Genomic DNA, 23066 nt, shown 5'->3' on the forward strand with positions numbered 1-23066 from the left:
TTTATTCCACTATACAACAAATAATCTACAGGCTGCAGCTGAAAGTCAAAATGAAATCCACACAAAATGAAATCCCTAGAACTGTAACAGTAAGTTTTCATGTAATATAATCAATTTTTTCTGAATTTTTATTTTCTAAAGGCCATCATCATCAAGTAAATGGAAGTGAATATAGATTTGAATGACTTTAGGATTCCATATGCCACATCACTCAGTATACTGCGTATCATACCCTACAATTACACTGTGATGGGTTGCAGTCCTTTGGTCTCTTTTCAAGCTGTGAAAGTAAATACAGCAAGATAATCTAATGTATTTCACACATCCAAATGAACACAGCATCAAGACAAGAATGCACAAGACAAGATTAAAACAGGCTGCTTACTAGCATTGATACTGGTTCTGCAATAAGTATGTGGAATGGCAGAGACAAAATTAAATGATATGAACTGTGTAGACTTCTGTGAACTTAGTCAGTTGGCATGAAAGTCTTCTAAGCATCATACCATGTCATAATTTAAAAATGTGTGCTGGAGAAACCAATGTTTTGGCCATAGTTGTGGTGGCTTTCTTCTGCGTCTACTGACCAATAGACCTAGAAGGCCTCTGTAACTATGCCTGAAACTTTTGTTTCTCCATTTTAGTTTTTTACAGTATGATGCAGTATGATAGTCAGAAAACTTTCATGTCAAAATTAAATAAATGCATGAAAATCAATAACATGATACAGTGAGTTAAGACTAGGACACTAGCTGAAATTTATCTCAGTTATGTGATGCCGTGTGATGATACCATCTCATCCTATATTCCACAAGTTTTATCAGGGACCTCTTAAATATAGTTGTCTGTTGCTGTTGTGTGTGTGGAAGTGTGAGAATTATGAAAAAGCCATTAACAGCATCTCACAGTTGATAATCAGTGTATACTAAAGCCATGGTCTTACACGAAACAATGGAAATGAAAACCCCCGTTATCCTGATAGCAGCCATTGTGTGAAGTATCACTAGCACAAACAGTCAGATGAAGTGCAGATGTAAATATCAGTTCCACTGTGGAACAAACTTTCCAAGATTCAAAGGAGAAGCACTAGTTATTAAAAAGACTGCACAAATGATTGTACTTTTAAAACAGTTACAACATTGTATAACTACCAAATGTGTCACAAATGGGTTTCATAAATGTTGTTCAATACTGAAGTGACAGTACTGAAAGCTGTTCAGAACTTGTTTAGAACTAAGCAGTTTTGTTAATCACAACTGGATAAAGTGATTGAAACTGTATTGATTGCTCTTGCCTAAAGCAAATTTCAGCCAACAGATTATCAGCTGTAATGCAGCTAGGAACATTATAGAATTGATGTAACTACAATCTGCCAGTACATAATAACTTAGGTTTAGTGACTTGCAAAAGTGAATCAGATAGATACCATCAACTATATATCACTTTTTTGTTAAGCAAAATTGTCAGCTATGGCGTTTACACGAACTCATCAGTGTATCAGAAATGTGCTTGTATTCGAGAAGGACTACTTCTGACAGAATGTGTAAGGTGTATTGTCTTGAGTACCATATGGTGCACCTCATAGTCACACCTTACGATATTTGTAAGAAATATAGTGATGTGAAAATCATTATATGGCAAGGACTGATGAATAAAGGTGCAGGATAACCATAATGTGTGTGTATGTATCTGTAGCACATATATGCCTAGCATTGGCACATTCCAACCAGATTTCCTTTGGTGTGAATGCTTATGAGTCACAGAACTGTAGTGATAAAAGGGCTCACACAACCCGAAAAGATGCCACAATGATGGAGGTGCACAAGATTTCTTCCATTTTTGTTGTTGTTAGCTCTATAATTGGAACCAAACTATTTCACAGTGATAATTGTCATTAAAAAAACTCCTACCATTTCATGGTGCTGCACTAGTTTCTGGCAAACTTGGACACATAATGCCTTCATTTTCAGAATTAGCTGGTGTGTCACCTGAAGAACACTTTCAAACTTGCTGGACAATTGAGCGAGACCACATTGTGCTTCCCACAATTGTTTCAAATGGTGTGTTGCATAAAAGTACAGCCTTTCAAATATAATGTGCATCAATTTCATTTTAGAGTTGACTAACAAGTACTGATAATTTATGTTGGAAGTTTCCTCCTTGTCAGAAGTGGTGAATGTAGAAGCATTCTTGAAACTTGTGTCATCTGCTCTTAAAACCACATCTAACAATACTAATAACTGTCAGTACAATAATATGATGTTTTATTTTAAATACAATACATCTATGAAGGGTTTAATTTCATTCATTTTCTAACTTAATGCTCACCTGTAGTCGAAGACACTTTGTTCACATTGTGCCTGAATAGATTCAGGATGTTTGAGAAAGCCACATTTGATAATGACCTTGGGAGCCAAAAACATTTGTTTCTAAAATAAAAGTGCAACTTGCACTGATTTTCTATTCAAATTACAGATATTTGATATTTATCACTTTCACAAATTAGTGACTTACTCATGATCGTCATCATATATCTGCAAATGTTTCCCCCCTTAAAATGTCAGTTGCTGATCCTATACTTTCCACTGAAATTTCTGCACTTACTTTGCCTCCTTTCATATTACATGAGGGTGATAGCTGTCAATGGACAAACAAGCATTTTGTAAGTAATCTATCCTAGTATTTCAGTAACTTTTTGAATCTTTGCAATTCCTCAGTAGAATATTAAGTTCCTGCCTTCTTTGATCATATCAATTAGGTATCTAGATCTTGGTCTTAACTTCCCTTAATAAATTATGACACTTCTTGCACTCATGTTGTCCAGTACACCATTTCTAGAATCTTTAGTCACCTGTTAAACATAGTAGCAAATGCAGGAGTGTAGTAATCATTATAAATTAATGTATAGAAAAATGGTAACATGCCATGAATTGTGTCACTTTGTGTTGATGATAGTGGTAAGTAGAGCTTTGAACTTCTAATGTACTGCCATCAGGGCAATGAATGTTTGAAGATGTTCTTGACAGCAGGGCAAAACTAGTAATACAGCAAATAATATGCAACATTGGTGGTTTGTCTGTACATTAATACTGATTCAAAAATTCTAGAAACATCACCGTTTTATTAGTTTCAAAAAATGAATTATCGGTTGCTATCTCCTGTAAATGCCAATGGCAATGACAGTGAATGACACAGATAGTGAAATACTACTGAGAAATTTTATCAGATACTTTGAAGAGCACAGAGTAGATCGACAAAGTTGCCATGAGGTTAAGATGCATTTTAAAATATTTTCTGCAAAAAGTGCTGCACAGCTCTGTTTTTTTAAACAACAGTATCACGGAACCATAGAATGCTGCCATAATGAGTATTTCCTCTTGGGGAGTCAGTTTTGGTTTAGCAATGTCCATCAACTGAAGCATAAACATTGCATCAGATTAAAGGTAGGTTCCTTGGGGGGGTAAAATGCATAATTGTTTTCCACTGTCACATATAAAGGCATTATCATCTAATACATTTTCTTCAGTCACCAAGTGCAAAAACTGTTAGCCTGCTGCAGTGCCCAAAATCATATCACAAACTGATGACTGAGCTGTTGATTCTTCCCCCTCCCATTATGTGTCAATGAAAACAATTGTCATTTGATTCAGTTGTCAGTTTATGACACAACCTTGGCCAAATGGAATGCAACAAAAAACAGTTATAATTTGCTGTCAAGGAACGTTCCTGTAACGTGATGTAATGTTTATCCATGGCCTGAAGATGCCTGCTCAACCAAAATTGACTGTCAGGGAATAAATACACATTACAGTAGCTATGGTGATTCCATGATGCCATTCCTGAGACAGAGTTTAGACAAAATCCAAAGTCATATCATCCACTGTAATTGCTTTTAAATGGCATGGAATCTTTAAAAATGAGTAATAACAAAATGTACACTGTAGCACAGATTCAAGTTGGTTGAATCTGATCTTGAAATGGAAACTCTATATTGGAATATCAACAATATTATGAAAAGAATAGATTGCTACTCATTGTAAAGATGACACATTGAGTTGCAGACAGGCATGATGAGAGTGCTGTTACATATAAGATTTCAGCCAAAACCTTCTCCAAAAAAAAAGAAATGTTCACACATTCACACAAGCAAGCACACTTCAGGGACACACAACCATTGCCTCTAGCATCTCTGCCAGACAAGCATATTCTGACAGTCTGGCCAAAGTAACTGGAGGTAGTTGTCATACACATGCGAGGGGTCCTTGCTTGTGTGAATGTTGTACCATTTCTTTTTTCTGGAGAAGGCTCTGGCCAAAATCATGTATGTACCAATCTTTTCATCATGCCTACCTGCAACTCAACATGTCATCTTTACAGTGAGTAACGATGTATCCTTTGAATAATATTGATAACTTGATCTTAGCTACACGTCAAACGCAGCAACAGAGGGCAGTTCTTATCAACATTCTTTGCTCGGTCCATTTGTCCTTAATTAGATAACATTAATTACATAATTTTTTCTAGGGTAGTGCTCTTTTTAAATTTACTAAGAGTTTACATTTTTATGTTACTAGCAAACTAAGTTTCTATAGTATAAATCATAGTTCACGCTGTTCACAATTTAAAATGTGTTTAACCATTCGTGCATAGCCATTAGCATACAACATTTTTATAATATCAGTGATGGGAAGATAAGATCTTTTCTACAGACTAGCCATGGCCACACACTCAGACAACGGCAGCCTGAGTGTGTCAAGTGTAGGAGAGCAGCTTGTGCACTGCTACCGTGACCTCTACCAGTCTGCAAGGGTGGATACTCTTGACGCTCTTGACAGCCTGCCTCTGCTCAAGGATGCTGATGAACTTAAATCTAAAATATTGTTTTCAGTGATTGTGGTGAGTGCTTGTGAAAGACCGATTCTTCCGGAACTTTTCTATTTTCCTTTCCATTTTCAACAAACTTCTTGCATTCTGTCTAGCTAAGGGACTCAAACTTTCTTCGTGTAACTGTATTCTTTTCAGTATCTTGAGATGTACTGTCCAATTTAACTCCTGTGTTGCCTTTTAAGCAATGGGGAAAGTAAATACTGGGTTGCTGTGAAAAAGTACAATTTTCCATAACTGTAGTGTACCTAATAATTTTAGACTTGCATGTTCATTTCCTTACAAATTCTTTTTGTGTCATTTTTGTATATATTCAAAAAACATTTATAGATGTAGAATACCTAAAGTGATGCAGACAAATCATTGACCCACTGACAGTATGGACTGCTGATGTAGATCTAACAGAGCTCCATTTTTGCTGAATATTACTATTCATGTACAATAATTCAGTTTAAAAATGAGAATGGTGGCATAACTAATACATCGTGGGAAACAGGAAGTGATAAATAGGAAATATTAAATAAAATCTCTATGATTTGAAACTGCAATAGTACTTACTTGCGATTAACATCATCAGTTGTCTCTTTTTTTTGGAGGGAGGGGTTGGCTAGTCAAAATTTCAGAATAAACTTTATCAGCACTTGTTTATTCAAATTATTTTAATCTTATGTCTGTAAATAAAGAAACTGTTTTCCAACAACTTATTGTTACTAAGTAAATATTATTCACAGCTTTTCTATAATGTGGTCTCTGTCTTGTGCTATCTCTTTCCTTTACAACAAATAATAAATATGTATTTCATAGTATTTTTTTCAGTTTACTTCATAGTCAAGAAGCAAAAAATGGAATAGCTGAATTTTAATAGATAACAATTTTAATAGATAACATGACAGCTTCTGATTCAAAAGAAACTTGTAGGTATTCAAGATGGTTTAGACTGTCAATAAAATTAGTTCTAAGCCAGAAAAATTTTCACAGAACTACTGAATTTCTAAATTGAAACAATAACATCATTAATGCAAAAAAAACTCCTATAACCATTGTGGAAGTTAAAATTTAACACAGATTAATAGAATAAAAATTGGAGAATTGCATAGAAGAATAATCAATAAATGTGTTGCTAAGAGCTGTACTCAGACATCCAGAAATATGAAATAATTTTGCTCAAATCTGAACAGAACAAGAACCTTTAGAGAGATGAAACAAATAGAACAATGCCACAGCTGAAAGAAGCAGATATTACAAAACACTTCTATATTCTGCACTAACTATTGGCAATCATAAATCATACTCAGCATTATAACAATATTATGAAAAGGATAGATTGCTACTAAACATATAGCAGAGATATTGTATTACAGATAGGCACAACACACACATACACACACACACACACACACACACACACACACACACACACACACACCTGCACATGTGCGCACGTGTGCCCACACACACATTTATGCAAACACAGCTCACACACACGTGTGGCAGCCAGAGACAGTGGTCTTGCATGTGTGAGCTGCATTTGAATATGTGTGTGTGTGTGTGTGTGTGTGTGTGTGTGTGTGTGTGTGTGTGTGTGTTGCCTATTTCAGAAGAAGGCATTCTAACCTAAACGCTATGGGCTTAGTAGTCTTTTAGTAGTGCCTGTCTGGGACTCAACATCTCTGCTACATGGTGAGTAGAACATTGTCACTACTCCATCCTGGATTTTCCATTGTATGATACTCAGCATTAGGGTGATATCAACAATCACAAACAATATTCCCTTTATTAAATTATCAACTGTCAAATATAGGAGGGTAAAAGACAAATGAAGTGGCTACTAGCACTCTTTAAACACATTTAAAAATCTTTTAACAAGAGTCTACCCACTAGTAATCCCATGACAATGAGGGCTGAGACATCATTTTTGCTACTTGCATGAAAATAACGTATGTCTAGTATGATGACATTTAAAAATAGTTGTTCAAATAAGTATTGACAGTATATTTGAGTGAGACAAAAGTTATTTTAAAACTTGAAACAAAAAATTGTCAATGCAGTATTTTGAATGAATACAAGACATTGATTAAAATATAATTAATGAAAAATGTGAGCAAACTGGCTGTCCAAAACACCTGGGGTAATGCTATTTATGGATAAGAGGCACTGTGAGTCAGTTGTAAAAGACTTTTGATTGGTATCACCAGTGTCCTTGGAGAGTAGACAACACACATTCCTTCTGATACAACAGCCATGTAAAGTCATTTGTAACAATCTTTTTCAGTAGTTTATCTTTTAGCATCTTCAAGCTAAGTGTTGTAATCCTGAAATATTGTATGTCTTTATAACCTTTCCAAGAGATTTTTAACCACAACTGAATAGGTCCATTGACATGTTGCAACATTTCAGAGTGTCATCGTAAAGCAAGGGAAACAAAGAGAGATATAGCTGTGCTATACTAACTACGTAGATGATTTTATTCAAAGTAACATAATGCATCACTGTCTCATTCTGTATCAACCACTCTACACATGTTCTGACAGATATTTGTCTAGATCACAAGAATTCTGTGAATTTTTTCTTAATTATTTCACAGCAGCTACATCTACATTTATACCCCAAAAACCACCATGAAGTTAGCAGAAGGTACATCCCATTGTACCAGTTATTGGGCTTTCTTTCCATTACATTCACATATGGAGTGCAGAGAGAATGATTGTTTGAATGTCTCTGTACATGCTGTAATTATTCTAATCTTGTCCTTATGAACACTATGCAAGCAATACATAGGATGCTATAGCATATTACTGGAATCATCATTTAAAGCTGGACCTTGAAACTTTATTAATAGACTTTATCATTACATTTATCTTCAAGAGTCTGCCAGGTCAGTGTCTTCAACATCTCTGTGACACTCTACCATGGGTCAAACAAACCTATAACTACTTGTGGTTCCCTTCTCAGAATATGTTCAATACCCCTTGTTACTCCTATTTGATATGGATCCCATACATTTGAGCAATATTGTAGAGTAGGTCACATTAGTAATTTGTAAGCAAAAATCTTTGTAGACTGATAGCACTTCCCTGGTGTCAAATCAATAAACTGAGGTCTACCACCCACTTTACCCACAACTGAGGTTATGTGATCATTCCATTTTATATTTACATTCCTGGTCATTTAAAACAAGTAGCCAGTCTTCGCACCACATTGAAATCTCATCAAGATCTGACTGAATAATTGTGCAGCTTCTTTCAGACAGTACTTTATTATAGACAACTACATCATCTGCGAAAAGTCTGAGGCTACTATTAATATTGCCTGCAAGGTCATTCAAAAATGGTTCAAAATGGCTCTAAGCACTACAGGACTTAACATCTGAGGTCACCAGTCCCATAGAATTAGAACTACTTAAACCTAACTAACCTAAGGACATCACACACATCCATGCCCGAGGTAAGATTCGAACTGCAACTGCAGCAGCAGCGCGGTTCCGAACTGAAGTGCCTAGAACCGCTCAGCCATAGTGGCCAGCTGCAAGGTCATTATGACACATCATGAACAGCACCCTACAAGCTTCCCTGGAGCACACCCAAAGTTACATACACATCTGATGATGCATCTCCATCCAAGATTACATATTGTGTCCTCCATATCAAAAATTCATTCCAATCAGACATACTTTTGACAATAAGTGTAGATGTGGCAGTGAGTCAAATGCTTTTTGGAAATCAAGAAATACTGCATGTACCTGATAGCCTTGATCCACAGCTTCCAGTTGTCATTTGACAAAAGTGTGAGTTGTGTTTTGCATGATTGTTGATGCTGATTGGCATGGAGGATGTTAGTCTGTTCAAGATACCTAAAAATAGTTGAGCTCAAAATACACTCCTGGAAATTGAAATAAGAACACCGAGAATTCATTGTCCCAGGAAGGGGAAACTTTATTGACACATTCCTGGGGTCAGATACATCACGTGATCACACTGACAGAACCACAGGCACATAGACACAGGCAACAGAGCATGCACAATGTCGGCACTAGTTCAGTGTATATCCACCTTTCGCAGCAATGCAGGCTGCTATTCTCCCATGGAGACGATCGTAGAGATGCTGGATGTAGTCCTGTGGAACGGCTTGCCATGCCATTTCCACCTGGCGCCTCAGTTGGACCAGCGTTCGTGCTGGACGTGCAGACCGCGTGAGACGACGCTTCATCCAGTCCCAAACGTTGCTCAATGGGGGACAGATCCGGAGATCTTGCTGGCCAGGGTAGTTGACTTACACCTTCTAGAGCACGTTGGGTGGCACGGGATACATGCGGACGTGCATTGTCCTGTTGGAACAGCAAGTTCCCTTGCCGGTCTAGGAATGGTAGAACGATGGGTTTGATGACGGTTTGGATGTACCCTGCACTATTCAGTGTCCCCTCGACGATCACAGAGGTGTACGGCCAGTGTAGGAGATCGCTCCCCCCCCATGATGCCAGGTGTTGGCCCTGTGTGCCTCAGTCGTATGCAGTCCTGATTGTGGTGCTCACCTGCACGGCGCCATACACGCATACGACCATCATTGGCACCAAGGCAGAAGCGACTCTCATCACTGAAGACGACACGTCTCCATTCGTCCCTCCATTCACGCCTGTCGCGACACCACTGGAGGCGGGCTGCACGAAGTTGGGGCGTGAGCGGAAGACGGCCTAACGGTGTGCGGGACTGTAGCCCAGCTTCATGGAGACGGTTGCGAATGGTCCTCGCCGATACCCCAGGAGCAACAGTGTCCCTAATTTGCTGGGAAGTGGCGGTGCGGTCCCCTACGGCACTGCGTAGGATCCTACGGTCTTGGCGTGCATCCGTGCATCGCTGCGGTCCGGTCCCAGGTCGACGGGCACGTGCACCTTCCGTCGACCACTGGCGACAACATCGATGTACTGTGGAGACCTCATGCCCCACGTGTTGAGCAATTCGGCGGTACGTCCACCCGGCCTCCCGCATGCCCACTATACGCCCTCACTCAAAGTCCATCAACTGCACATACGGTTCACGTCCACACTGTCACGGCATGCTACCAGTGTTAAAGACTGCGATGGAGCTCCATATGCCACAGCAAACTGGCTAACACTGACGGCGGCAGTGCACAAATGCTGCGCAGCTAGCGCCATTCGATGGCCAACACCGCGGTTTCTGGTGTGTCCGCTGTGCCGTGCGTGTGATCATTGCTTATACAGCCCTCTCGCAGTGTCTGGAGCAAGTATGGTGGGTCTGACACACCGGTGTCAATGTGTTCTTTTTTCCATTTCCAGGAGTGTATGTTCTAAGATTCTGCAACAAATTGATGTTGAGGATATTGGATGGTAGTTCTGGTCACTTCTACTATCCTTCTTGTAAATGAATGTGACCCATGCTTAATTTCTACTCCTGGGTATCATTTTTTGTTCGAGCGATATACATCAAATTATAGTTATAAGATGTAACTCAGCCACAAATTCTTGATAGAGATTCTATTGGGCCATGGTACTTTGTTCAGTTTTAATTATCTCAGTTATTTCTCAACACCACTGACATGAATACTTATTTCACTCATATTTTCTCTGATATGAGGACTGAACTGGGGCAGTTCTCCAAGGTTTGCTATTGTAAAGGAAATTCTGAAAACAGAGTTTAGCATTTCAGTTTTAGCTTTGGTGCCATCTACTTCAACTCCTGTGTCATTCACTAGGGACTGGACACTAACTTTGGTGCCAATAAAAGCCTTGGGTTTTGTGAAAGATCATTTGACAGTATTCTGCTATGGTAGTTACTGAAGGCTTCACATATTGCTCTCATGACAGTCAAACATGTTTCATTCAGTATCTATCTATAGTCATACGCTTTGTTTTACACCTATTATGAAGTAAACTCTGTTTCTTTAAAAGTTTCTTTACAGTCACTGTATACCATGGATGCCTCCCATTATGAACTGTTCTACTGTGTAAACATCTATCCAGTGAATGGTTAACTATTTTTTTTATTTGAGACATAGTTCCTCTACATGCTCCTGCCTTGTGCTGAAAGTTTCAAAATCCTCATTGAGATATGACACTACTGATTTTTTTATTTATTTTATTGAACACATATATATTTCTGCTTGTTTTAATTGTTCTTTGTACGGTGGTAATCATTGTTGCCACAACTGCTTCATGGTCACTGACATCACTTTCAGTGTGCACAACCTCAGAGGTCTGTTTGTTATCATTACATTCATTATATTTCTATCATGAGTAGGATTCCTAACTATCTGTTCAAGGTAGTTTTCAGAAAAGGCATTTAGTAAAATTTCACAGGATGTCTTATCATGCCCAACACTAACAAAACTGTAATTTTTCCCAATTGATTGTTGGTTGATTAAAGTCTTAACCAATGACTACAGTGTGATTGGGAAACTTACGTACAACTGAACTGGTTTTTTTTTTTTTTTTTTTTTTCTATATTACCAGTTACACCAGGAAATGAATCTGTGGAGTGAAAGAAGAACCCAATTACCATTTTATGCCCACCCCTGATACTGAATCTTGCCCAAATAATCTCACCTGCAGCTTCAGTTTCTATTTCAGTGGATCTGAGTTTCTTGTCTAGTGCAACAAATACATCACCTCCATTTCCATTTGCTTATCCTTTCATTTTACCCAAAAATCTCACTGCTATCAATTTCAGGTTTCAACCAGCTTTCTATGCCTAGTATTATGTGAGCTTCACTGCTTTTCAGAAGTACTTTGAACTCTGCCAGTCTGTTGTGAATGCTCCAGCAGTAAACCACCAGGATTTTAACACTCTCATCTGTGGGTGGCATTTCTTTTGATCTTACACTAATACTTCTGGGATTCCTACAGCTATCTTTATTTGGATTGGATGATTGGATGGAAAGTTGTCTAACCTAAAAAACTCTTGTGTGTACCTCATAAGCAGTCAGCTACCTGCGTAGCAGCCTCTGATGTGTAGTGCACACCTGACCCATTAAGGGCACCCTACATTTCTCAAGCCTGTGGTGCAAGTCCAGGAAGTTGCAGCTTAGCTTTTCATAGAACCTTCAAAATGTCTGGTTCAGTTGTGCAACTTGACTCAGAAGCAAGCAGCCACATTGAATTCTGGGTACAATGCTGCAAATTGTGAGCTCCATTGAAATTCCATGCAGAAGGCTGGTCTTCTCAACGTTCTCTGTCAGTCACTTGAATGAGCCCAGATGACAGCCATTATTTGTTCCAATTTGCACCACAATCTTCAGTTGGTTAAACCCTGTTCTCTCAATAACTGCTAGAATAGCCTCTTCAGTACGTCGAATGAGGCCCCCGGTCATACACACTGAGTGCACCTGGTGGCTTTTCTGGCCCTTTGCTGTCATTTCCCTAAGGGATGCCATCATTTTCCATAAATTTCAACTGCCTACACTAATAGACCCCTTCCCTTTTGCATTTGCCTCTTCTTGATACTGGACAAAACAGGTTTCCCCAAAACAGGTGAAGTGAGTCTAACAGGCTCGGTTTCAGTTCCAGTCAAGGACAACCCCTCGTACTTGTTTTTAGGGGGATTGGTACAACACCCAGATTCCTCCCTTGACCCCATAAACCCTGTACAGGATGCCTAAATCTACAATTGAAATGCCACTCACAGTCAAGTGGACAAGTAATGACAGATCTCGTACACCGGAGGAGACATGATCCACAGGAGAGGATAGTACTTGATGTACTACAGGCACCTGACTCTTGGAAGCTCTTCCAACACACCGACACCTAGTAGCTGCCAATCATCTGACAATAGTCAGGGCAATTTCCAGTTGTTTATGAATGCCAATCAACTCATGTTTGAGAAGTGCAGCATTCACAATGGGGCTGTTGAGGAGCCATAGTACATGTTCTGGACAATGATATCTCTGTAATTTTTGGAAGCCATTTACAATAAAGTACCTTCTTTCTTGTTGATCTTTGATCTTCATGCTATAAGTTCAGAAATTTATGTGTCAACTAAGGTTCTTTATCTACAGGTACAATTTTCATGTTGAGTTCAGGAGTGGTATTACTGCAACAAACTGACAAGGCCTGATAAATATTTCTCCTTTGACAATTATTTCACAGTAACATGGAGACTGATGCTATTAATGACTTTTTGCAGCTAATATGAAGTCTATGTTTTTAGTTGGTTTCACTTCTTCGTTTTTCCCGTGACTTCAGGTCACCTCTTTTGACTTCTACTTAAGTTGCAATCTTTTTCTGTTGAAGGTCTTTACTTCTTCATATCCTGTACTGGTAATGCTTCTGCTTTGTGTCTCTCTTCTCTTTACCTTTCCCTCTGCTTACTTATGGTGTTGCTAATGTGACAAGAAAGATGTTCCAGCTGATGAGGGAGATGAACAATGTACAAATTCCCAACTGAAGGTTTTTTGAGATGCTGAAGTGAAGATTATATGAGAGATTACATACAGTTACAAAGTATTTGAATTTAATATGTTAGACCCTGAAATTTAATATGTTGGGGCCCCTAAGTAATTTTTCCTATGGTGTACCTAAATGAATTAATGAAAGTTTTGGAGAGAATAAATACTGCCCTTAATTCTAATCAGTAAATGTAGGTAATATGATTTTATTTTCATGTAGAATTATGTAACAATCTTGCCTGTGAAAGATATGAAGAGGAAGAGCATCTCCAGCTCACAATTTTCATATTCTGTGTAGATGTTACAATTTTGCTGATGATATATGATCATGCTTGAACCATAATTGGAAAGTAACAAAGTCTGTTTTAAATGTAGTCTCTGTAGCTTGTACAATACTTAATTATTAAATTTATAACAAATTTCTATAAATTTTCTTATTTGACTGTAATATGCATTCCAAAACAGCAAAGATTCATAAAATTTATTCATTTATAATTTATTTCTACTTCCCTTTTATCATTTCACTCTCATTCTTTTGTATCTGTAACCAATATTCATTCACTTTTACCATTCTCTGTTCAGTTTTTTATCTTTTCTTGTTTTTCATTCTGAGTATTCTGAATCAGTATTTGTATAATCTACAAAGAAATTTCCTTCTGCTTTGACATGAGGTGTAACTGACTTTGGACCCAAATTTCTGTGTGTTTAGTACATGTATTCTGTATGTTAATTAATATTTTGTACCACATGAAAAGTAAAAATTGGGTCAGCTACCACAACAACACTGCTAAATTATAACACAGGAGTTTTTATTGTCATGTTATTAATCATTCAATTCTCTTCATTAATAGTTAAATCTCATTTCTTGCCAGATTTTTCATTTGTCATTTTTACTATCCCATCTATTATTTAAATTTTACTTTTGACATTTCTAATGTTGGTACACAACAGTCATTATCTTTAATAATTTGTCACATGAGAGCAGTTGTGTGTTTGTATTTGCCCTAATCATTTCAAATAGTTCTGTTGTTTAGGAAACAGATAATTTGTTTCCTTTTGTAGTTCACACCTACTTTGTGGTATGGTGGAATTGGAAGTGGAAATTTATCAAGAAATGCATTAAACGAGATCTGAGTTTTAGCACATTGTACAAACTGCTTTGGCTGATATCTTGGAGGCACCTTCCAGAGCTGTCTTTTGTGAAATCATGAACAACTCAGATTTTTCTCATTACTCATTTGAATCTGTGTAACTATTTTGTCTATTATTGTCTCTCAGGATCTGAGAGCCCATTTAAAACTAGGTAAATGGTAACTTCATTGATATTACCCTCACATTGTCACTGATGAAACAATACCTCATAACTGATTCCCAATTTTCCAGATTTCAATCTGCTGGCATAATTGACTTAGTGTACCTGCTATTTCCACAGGAATATTGAACTTTCAATTCTTTACAATGAAAATGAAACCCAAGGAACATTGCTCAAGTCACATAAAATAAAAATAAGGTGTAAATACTATGTAATTGCAGAAGAATGAAATACTGCATAACTGGAGTATTGGGTGTCTGTGAGATTGTTTATGGATGACGCTGTTGTCTGTATGGAGGTTGTAGTGACAGAAGACTCTGGCAAAATACAGGAAAACCTGCAGAGGATTGACAATTGTTGTAGTAACTTATAATCACTCCCATAATCAAATCTCCAGTTTCATATGCTACTTTCAACTGAGCAATGACAAGAAACAATAACAGCATACTGGGTCTGCATTCTGTTTTCCATGTATGCAGCAAACTGACACAGAGTCAGTTATGTGGTATTTTTACTTCATTGGTGATCCACTAAAGGTTACCTATTTAGGTGATATAATCCTGTGCTATTCTGAAAGAAACATTTACAGCTGACATCAAAGTCTGTGTATTAAGTAATTTTCCTTATAACATGTTTTGCATTCCTTTTCAAATAATTGCTACTAAAGTAATAATAAATTATTGTTGCTTCTGCTTGTCTATTAGGAAACAGAGCTGTGTTTCACATTATTCAGAAAAATTATTAAAATTTTGCAGTACAGCCCTACAAATTGTATTTATTATAATTTCGATGTTCTGCAGAACTACTCCATTTGTATATACTTCTACATTTTGAAATTAACTGAAACTAAACACTCAGTGACCCTAATTGAATTTCCTGTAAGGTTAAACACATTACTTTTGTTTAAACACATTACTTTTATTTACAGATGAATCTCACTTCCAGTTTCTTTCACAAATCTTTGAGAAAGCTACCTATGCTGGAAGGGAAACCCTCATAGTTCCTAACTTACAAATAGAGTTCCAGTTTCCAAGTTTGAGACAACTCCAATTATTTCCAGTCGGTTGCAATTATTTTTCATTTCAGCTGTGAAGGTCCTTCTGTTTCATTAGCTCTTCAATAAGAAACAACAGGCTTTTTTATTTCAAAACAAAATTTCAAGAAGCATTTATTAAAAAATCTGTCACAGCTGCAGTACATACGTTTGGCAACTAGTTTCAAATCATCTGGTTCATTCTCAACCCTGGTCTACTGATGCTACAAAAATAGTACACAGGTGTCAATGAACAATTAATACAAATGTGCAATTACAACATAAGTAGTACAAATGTAACAGAAATTAACTGAAATGACACAGTTTCAGAAACTTTACTGACCTCATACAAACATGATTTTATATTCATAGACTAAAAATGGCAAGCGAAAACTGTACTTTTTCACTCTCCGCTTCAGTCTATATACATAAAATAAGAAATTGATTATTTGAAATCAGAGATACCTGTACTGAAAGTGGCTGATCGTAATAACAAACATCAAAATGGCAATACATGCTTCTTAAAATATTCACATATGACTGCCCCAGTCAACATGGGCCTATTTTAGCAAGTCAGAATGTCACTGGAGGCCAACACAGCCAACAGTACCAGGAAACTTTCTGTGATGCTAGTGTCATGCCTAATGTAAAAGGACAAGTCCACAGCCAGTGGTCATGTCGCATTTTAAATTTGGATATGTCGAAGCACCTTATTAATCTATTTGTCGATGAAATGAATGACAATGTCAAATGTAAAAGTATTACACAAATACAAATTATAGTGTTGCACATACACATTACATATCTGAATGTCAGACAACTGTTTCATGTTAGGTTTTCACATGTAGGCTACACACAGTGGCCTTTATCAATTTCTAATTATTACATTAGGCACCCAAAATAGTGTATGATTATCTCACAGTGAATAAATAAGGAATGCTGTGAATTGTGTGACACAAATCACAATGTTTCATATGAGAGCATTTTGTAGTGCATATCATATACTTGAATGAAATCTGTGATTAGATATGCAAGTCAAGTAATTGAATATGTCAGATCGTGATGTTTGAATTTGACATTGTCATGGATCTCACAGCACTTAAGTGTTTCTGTAATTAGATTAGTATGTCTAGTTAGTAAATTTGTCAGGTCATTATGTTTGAATTTGACAGCTGCTGTTATTTGTGAGACACTGTGTGAAAAGGGTTGTCCATACAGCATGTGTGACCAGTACCACAAAATCGTTTAAAATTATATGAAATGCTTGAGCATCTATTTCTGTATTCATTCTCTGTAATTTAATGCAATAGGATTTGCACAAACAGATAAACATTATGATTACAGTGCAAGGTGATTTTAGTGTGGTTGCATATGACGAGACGTTATAATGATTCTGTGCCATGAGACACTGTTTTATTATGTAGTTGCTCTTTACAAAATTTTTTGGCTAAACAAACAATATATATTGTTTTTAAATGTTTAGCACATGTCCAAGGCAAGATCAGAGTTTTGATCTGTTGTGAAGGTTCATTAAAGTGCATGTTCTGCTATAATGTGACAGTTTCATTCTGTTCCATACGCAGCTGAAGATGACAACAATCTCTATGTATGTTGCAAAATTTTTAATGGAGCAACAAATGTGATTTTATTAATTTATCTTTAGTTGTATTTTATATTGACTGTGACTGTTTAGTTTAATTTATTTAATTCATGCACCCAATGGCCATGGACATGCACCTGAACATGAAACATTCGTCTTATTTTCAAATATGTAATGTGTTCACATGACACTATTTTTTGTATTTGTGTTTGTGTAATGCTTGTACATTTTCCACTGTTGTTCACTACATTGATGAGAAGATTAATAAAGGTGCTTTGACACATCCACATTTAAGATGCGTCATGCCCATTGGCTGCAGGCCTGCTTGTATATGAGGGATGACAATAGTGCCAACGAAAGTTTCCTCATACTGTCAAATGTGTTGGGCTCCAGTTTGATTGTGACATACATCTGCAAACATTTTGTAGAGTATGTATTGTCTTTTTGATGTTTGTTATGAAGATCAGGCACTTTCAGTGCAGGTATGTCTGAATTCAAATAATTAAGTTCTATTACATTTGAACTGTTTATATTGTAATTCCACATTTGTATTCACTATCACTAACAACTCTGTACTATTTTCTTGTAGCCTCAGTAGATCAGGCTTGAGAATGAACTGTACAGTTTGAAACTAGTTGTCAAACATATGAGTTGCAACTGTGACAGATCTCATAGCGTGTAGACTCGCCTTGGAAGATGTTGTCCGCAGCTGGCAACGAAACGTCAGGGAGAAGAAGTTTTACTGTTCGACCACGGCCTCTCAGCCCGGAAGTTTTAACTACTGTGACAGATCTGTTAAACACTTCATGAAATATTAAAGAAGTTGCTGGTCCTGTGTCAACAAAATGTTGAAAATAAAAAAAAAAATAATGGTAGGAAAGCATAACCTATACTGAATGATGGTTCAGTCTTAAATCGGCCACAGGTTGCTGATTATCTTCCCTTACAGTCTCACCACTACAAGCACTTCAGGATTTTCTTGCATCCAGCGAGGCTCCGCTTTTTCTGCAGTGACTCCAATATGGTACCAACATATTCACTTCCAAATTAAACAACTTCCATTCCTCAAAGACTGATGACCTCGTAAAGAGTTAACTAAGGATATCTATGAATCACACTTGAACAAGCTCCACATTGTAATAACATGGTTACCTGTCACATGTGTCTGACAGTATTCTTCCTTTGTATCATGGTTCCTATACTCTTCTCCATTTGCTTCTTCAAGCAAATCAAATGTTTCTGTGAACTACTTCCCAGTTTGCAGTAGAATTTCCCAATCATTTGGTTTGTATAACTCCAATGTGACATTCATCAAAATTTTGTACAGTAACTCATTACTGTGTTTAAAAAATTCTCAAATTTGCAAATAATATCAATCTTTGTCAGCTATTAGGTGTTCTTGAACAGCTGAAAAGAATAAAAAATTCCTGTACACAGCATTAAGACTATGTTGGAATGGCTGACAAAAGATCAAAGGAGTCTCCTTCAAGAATGAAAATGTATCTTTTAGTGAGGAATACCTCAAAAGCATCAGTACCTTAGGTAAAAATTTTCTAATAGTGATGTAATATAACTAAGAAAATAGACAGCTTTGAATGAAAGCAATAATTTCTATATGAAAAATGGCTTAAAATGAAAGAATACGGTAATAAACTAAGTACATAAATCTGTGTGCTTAATATTAGGTTTTCTGCCCTCTGTATGCCTGGCTCATTGCAAAATGTTCAGTCACATGGGTGACATTACGAACAGTATAAATACTACTCTTGCTGAACAACAGTCTACTGGTATTAATACAAGTCAGTCATTGAGGATGTTCCTTCCTGTGTTTTGTATAGGATACAAATCCGAATCTCTACCTTTTATAGACTATTCCACAAAGTACAGATCCAAGTTTATGTCCAAGGCAACTCAGAGTTTGGTCTGTTGTGAAGGTTCATTTTAGTGGATGTTCTGCCATAATATGACAATTTCATTCTGATCTATGTACAGCTGAATATGATATACTTCCAAGCATAAATTTTAGAAGTAGATATCAGATTTTACTAATTGCCCATCAGTTAGTACAAGCCAATAGGATAGCCATCAAGACCTCCAAAGAGCTTGCCCTTTGTTGTAAACAATATTTACTACCAGTTATAGTGCTGGCTTTTTAGTATTGCTTTTCTATTTTCTTCATTAGTTCTTTCCTCACATTTTGTCTGTAATATTGTAAAATGTCTTATTCTTTAATGCCTTTTTGATTTCTGTGCTGGCACTCAGGACACCTTTATCTTCCATTATGTTCATCACAACACTCTCTGCCCTTTCAAAACAATTTTTGCTAATGCTTATCAAAGGAATTGATGTGTAACAATACTTTGATTTTTTAAAATGGTGTTACCACCGATTCATTTACTGTAAATTTCAAGCAGTAGTCTGATTCTAATTGTCTCATTGAATAATAGCTAGCTTTTCATTGCACTAACATATCACATTCATGCACATACAATTGCAATTTTCACTGGTATATTTTAACAATGTATATTAAAATTATGTCCCTCTTTTCTATCTCTGTAGAGTCAGAATCTCATACATTGTTCTAAAAAATACTGAGTGATGAACAAATAGATAAAACTGTATACATAACTGCAAAACTTAATTATGAAGGGGAAATGTAGGAAGTAATAGAGCATTGTATGCTGTAATAAATATCTATACTGGTGTTATACAACGTTAAAATGATGACATAACAGAGTGAATTGGAATAACAAGTTTTCATTGGGAGCATTTTAATTTAGAAATTGCAATACTATCCTGAGCTTTTAAATATGATTGCCTAAGACACACCAAGGAATGAAAGTCAAATTCATCAGGTGCACTGAACAGCTGAAATTCTGAGAAAACACATTACTGTTGACATTTAAGAAACTTGTACCATTATAAACATAGTATTTTCTTGGTGTAACAGTTTATCAGAGAATATTTTTTCCTTTACTAAAGCACATGCACAATTAACAAAGCCTCTTATAAAGCTTAATTCTAACTATTAATAACATCTTACTGCAGTCAAGACATTTTGAAGTAACTGTGAAATTTTGACTCATTCTGTAACATTTAAAGTGAGTTAATTTATCTCTATGATCTTATTATGGATTACCTTATCAGACTGAGAAACAGTAAACGATAATTTTCAAAAGAGTTTGTATAACTTTTTAATTGACATACTAGCTCTAATCTGAAGATAAATTTACATTATTGCGGTATTTGTCTTCTGTAACTTACCTCAAACAAGCATAACTCTTAAGGTTTCATGCACAACATTGTCTAATGTCTGTCTGCAGTAACAAATATCAAATGGCAATAGTAACTGTGGTTTGTGTGTTCTGTAACTCATGTTCACAACACAACAACACAAAAACTGACAAGAGACAGGGTTCAAATGATATGGAATGCACTTCTTGCTACATGTATCTCTTACTAATATTGCTAAAATTTTCACAAATTCTTTATTTCATTTGGACAAACAATGGCACACCATACACTCAAAAACACAGTTCTGTTCAATGTCTTCACTCTCTGAATTGTAAAAGAAGCCTGTGTTCCTGAAAACCATGTTGCTGAGCAGCTGGCATTCCGCTCAACCCAATCGCTACTGGCACTCAAGAAAGACCATGTCCAACGGGTTCTACACATCCCACAACGGGGCTCAGCACAACATGAAGCTGCTGTGATTGGACTAGAAGCTGCCATCTCCTTGTACCTGCGTCAAACTGCTCAAGATTTTGACCTCTCTCGGAACGTTGAGGTTATTATCCACCTTATTGCATATTCAAATTACAATTTTTTTTATGTAAATGCTTATCATTATGATACCTATGGCATTTTATTGATGCTGTAATGACCTTTAACCTAAAACAATAATTAGAACTCAAAAAATTTAATTTGTTGCAATTTACTATTCAGTAAGCATTCTCTCTCTTTTTGCTAATACCATTATAGCCCTCAATAACATTTACAGAAGCATTTAAAATAGGAAGTTGATCTGTCATAAAGGTTCAGTTATGACTTTTTTGGTTCCTGGTAGTGATGTAGATGATATTACCTAGCACAGCAAATAGCCTGTAATCTGGTTTTGTGTAAGTAATGAAGACACTATTTAAATCTGTCTGAGTACAAATAACACTTAATTAGATTTAAAACACAAAAGTTATAAAATTGTTGAGACTTTTGTGGCCACCTTGGATACTTGTGTATCACAGAACATTGAAAGTGGTTGTAACAAACATATTCATAACCCAGACAAATGGAAGAGAGAAAATGTAAAGAAGAAAAGACACAGTGGACATTAATATGTATGCGATAAAACCTGTAAAAAATTACAGCTAAGCAGTAAGGACCTGAATGAGACTTTTGTGGCCATCTGTTGATGGGTTACTTGTTCGCATTTGCCTTAGTATCTCTGGCTGACAGCTATTTGGTTTTTTGATGTTTCAAAGACTCACCTTCCATTGCTTGTGATGGAAAAATCTAGTATACTATTGTCACCTGTTGTCTATCATGTGAACTTGGAATGAGATGACATAGTTCCCACATTTTCTGCTGTAGATTCTCTAACTTCAGGAATATGTCCTCATCAGTATTTTGCCCCTGCCCCCCTCCCCCCCCCACCCCCCACCCCCCATGAACCATGGACCTTGCCGTTGGTGGGGAGGCTTGCGTGCCTCAACGATACAGACAACCATACCCTAGGTGCAACCACAATGGAGGGGTATCTGTTGAGAGGCCAAACAAATGTGTGGTTCCTGAAGAGGGGCACCAGCCTATTCAGTAGTTGCAGGGGCAACAGTCTGGATGATTCACTGATCTGACCCTGTAACACTAACCAAAACGGCCTTGCAGTTGTGGTACTGTGAACGGCTGAAAGCAAGGGGAAACTATGGCCATAATTTTTCCCGAGGGCATGGAGCTTTACTGTATGAATAAATGATAATGGCATCCTCAGGGTTAAAATATTCCGGAGGTAAAATAGTCCCCCATTCAGATCACCGGGCAGGGACTACTCAAGAGGACGTCGTTATCAGGAGAAATAAAACTGGCGTTCTACGGATTGGAGCATGGAAGGTCAGATCCCTTAATCGGGCAGGTAGGTTAGAAAATTTAAAAAGGGAAATGGATAGGTTAAAGTTAGATATAGTGGGAATTAGTGAAGTTCGGTGGCGGAGGAACAAGACTTTTGGTCAGGTGAATACAGGGTTTTAAATACAAAATCAAATAGGGGTAATACAGCAGTAGGTTTAATAATGAATAAAAAAAGTAGGAGTGTGAGTAAGCTACTACAAACAGCATAGTGAACGCATTATTGTGGCCAAGATAGACACAAAGCCCACGCCTATTACAGTAGTACAAGTTTATATGCCCACTAGCTCTGCAGATGATGAAGAAATTGATGAAATGTATGATGAGATAAAAGAAATTATTCAGGTAGTGAAGGGAGACTAAAATTTAATAGTCATGGGTGACGGGAATTCGACAGTAGGAAATGGAACAGAAGGAAACGTAGTAGGTGAATATGGATTGGGGCTAACAAATGAAAGAGGAAGCCGCCTGGTAGAATTTTGCACAGAGCACAATTTAATCATAGCTAACACTTGGTTCAAGAATCATGAAAGAAGGTTGTATACATGGAAGAACCCTGGAGATACTAAAAGATTTCAGATCAATTATATGATGGTAAGACAGAGATTTAGGAATCAGATTTTAAATTGTAAGACATTTCCAGGGGCAGATGTGGACTCAGACCACAATCTATTGGTTATGAACTGTAGATTAAAACTGAAGAAACTGCAAAAAGGTGGGAATTT

At 36.9% G+C, this 23066-nt stretch overlaps 1 protein-coding gene across 1 annotated transcript in view; it reads left to right on the forward strand.

Moving 5' to 3' along the window:
- The window catches only part of LOC126353934 (uncharacterized), a 336644-nt gene that overhangs the window by 252459 nt on the left and 61119 nt on the right, over window positions 1-23066 (forward strand). Inside the window, exons 9-10 of the mRNA XM_050003196.1 lie at window positions 4710-4896; window positions 20831-21010. Of these exons, the coding sequence (XP_049859153.1) occupies window positions 4710-4896; window positions 20831-21010 (367 nt within the window). The remainder of the gene's footprint in view (window positions 1-4709; window positions 4897-20830; window positions 21011-23066) is intronic.

The sequence above is a fragment of the Schistocerca gregaria genome, chromosome 3 (assembly GCF_023897955.1).
Source record: "Schistocerca gregaria isolate iqSchGreg1 chromosome 3, iqSchGreg1.2, whole genome shotgun sequence".
NCBI lineage: Eukaryota > Metazoa > Arthropoda > Insecta > Orthoptera > Acrididae > Schistocerca > Schistocerca gregaria.